We start from the raw sequence: 1115 nt of genomic DNA, 5'->3' as shown, positions 1-1115 counted from the left end.
CACGGCGGGTCCAGGGCTGGGCTTTTATCTCCGTGTCCCGGCACAAAGGAGCCTTTTGTCTGGGTGCTGTGCTTCGTTTTAGGCGTCTCTCTCTCTCCCTTTCCTTTTTCCCCCCATCCTTGAGCAGGTGAAGGCATCCGGCTGTTGGGAGCCGGCGTCCAGCCCTCCCAGCCGGCGCAGCTCTGCAGAGGAGACCATCCTTGCTGGCAGCTGCCACAATGGTGCCGGCCGGCGGAGCCGAAGGCTGGGAGCTCAATCCCCATTTTTTTCCACCCGGGAACTCCTGCAGCCCCAAAGCCCCACCAGCCCCGAGAGCGCCCTGCGGAGCTGCTCCGCATCGAGCTTCTCCGCTCCGTCTTCAGAAGAAAATGGCCTCTCCGAAGAGCCATCCCGAAGCTTGCTGGCCAGCCTGGAGGTGCCTTCTCCTGCGGCCACCGCCGCCCGGGACCTGTGCTGTCGGTGGGGTGCGGCAGAAGGCAGGGTGCCGCGGGCGCCCAAGCCCTTCAGTCCTCTGCTTGATGACCGCCCCACCGTGGAGCGCATCAGAGGGATGTCGTCCTACCAAGCCGATTACTGGGCGTGTGCCATACCGGATTCGTTACCCCCATCTCCGGACCGTCGCTCGCCCCACTGGAACCCCAATAAAGAATACGAAGACTTGCTGGATTATGCTTATCCACTGAAGCCAAGATACAAGCTGGGAAAGGTGCCGGAGCCTTTCTTCCACGACTCAGGAATAGGTTTGGACATTTTTTTGAGGGCACGTCGAGGTCCACCAGCATCTATGGCCGAGGTGGGCAGGCTCGGGGAAGCGGAGAAAATGGACGTCGGAGGTTTGAGGCCTCTGCAGAGAGGTTCTCCACGCCGGGGCCTGGAAAAAGAGGCTGCTCAGGAGCTGGCTCGTACTGTGAACCTTTACCTATTGCAAAAGCATCCTTCACAAAGAGTGCTTCCTCTCGTCCTTCTAGAGGTTTTGCTAAGGATGTAACGACGGAGTCAGCTGGGCCGGGTTCCTTTGGCCGCCCTGCTGCAGATGGGAGAAGCTGGTGTACCAGAGGGAGCCCCTTTCCAAACCTCAAAGGGCAGGTAAAAAGCGCAAATAGGTTTTTACCTAC

The 1115-nt window shown here is 59.6% G+C and overlaps 1 protein-coding gene across 1 annotated transcript in view; it reads left to right on the top strand.

The window, feature by feature from the left end:
• The window catches only part of CEP68 (centrosomal protein 68kDa), a 6892-nt gene that overhangs the window by 877 nt on the left and 4900 nt on the right, over positions 1–1115 (top strand). The window contains 2 exon segments of the mRNA XM_009573945.1: positions 128–752; positions 755–1115. Of these exon segments, the coding sequence (XP_009572240.1) occupies positions 128–752; positions 755–1115 (986 nt within the window).

This window comes from Fulmarus glacialis, unplaced genomic scaffold (assembly GCF_000690835.1).
Source record: "Fulmarus glacialis isolate BGI_N327 unplaced genomic scaffold, ASM69083v1 scaffold28273, whole genome shotgun sequence".
Classification (NCBI taxonomy): domain Eukaryota; kingdom Metazoa; phylum Chordata; class Aves; order Procellariiformes; family Procellariidae; genus Fulmarus; species Fulmarus glacialis.
Note: the sequence above shows the minus strand (reverse complement) of the source record. Positions and strands in the feature narration are given on the sequence as shown.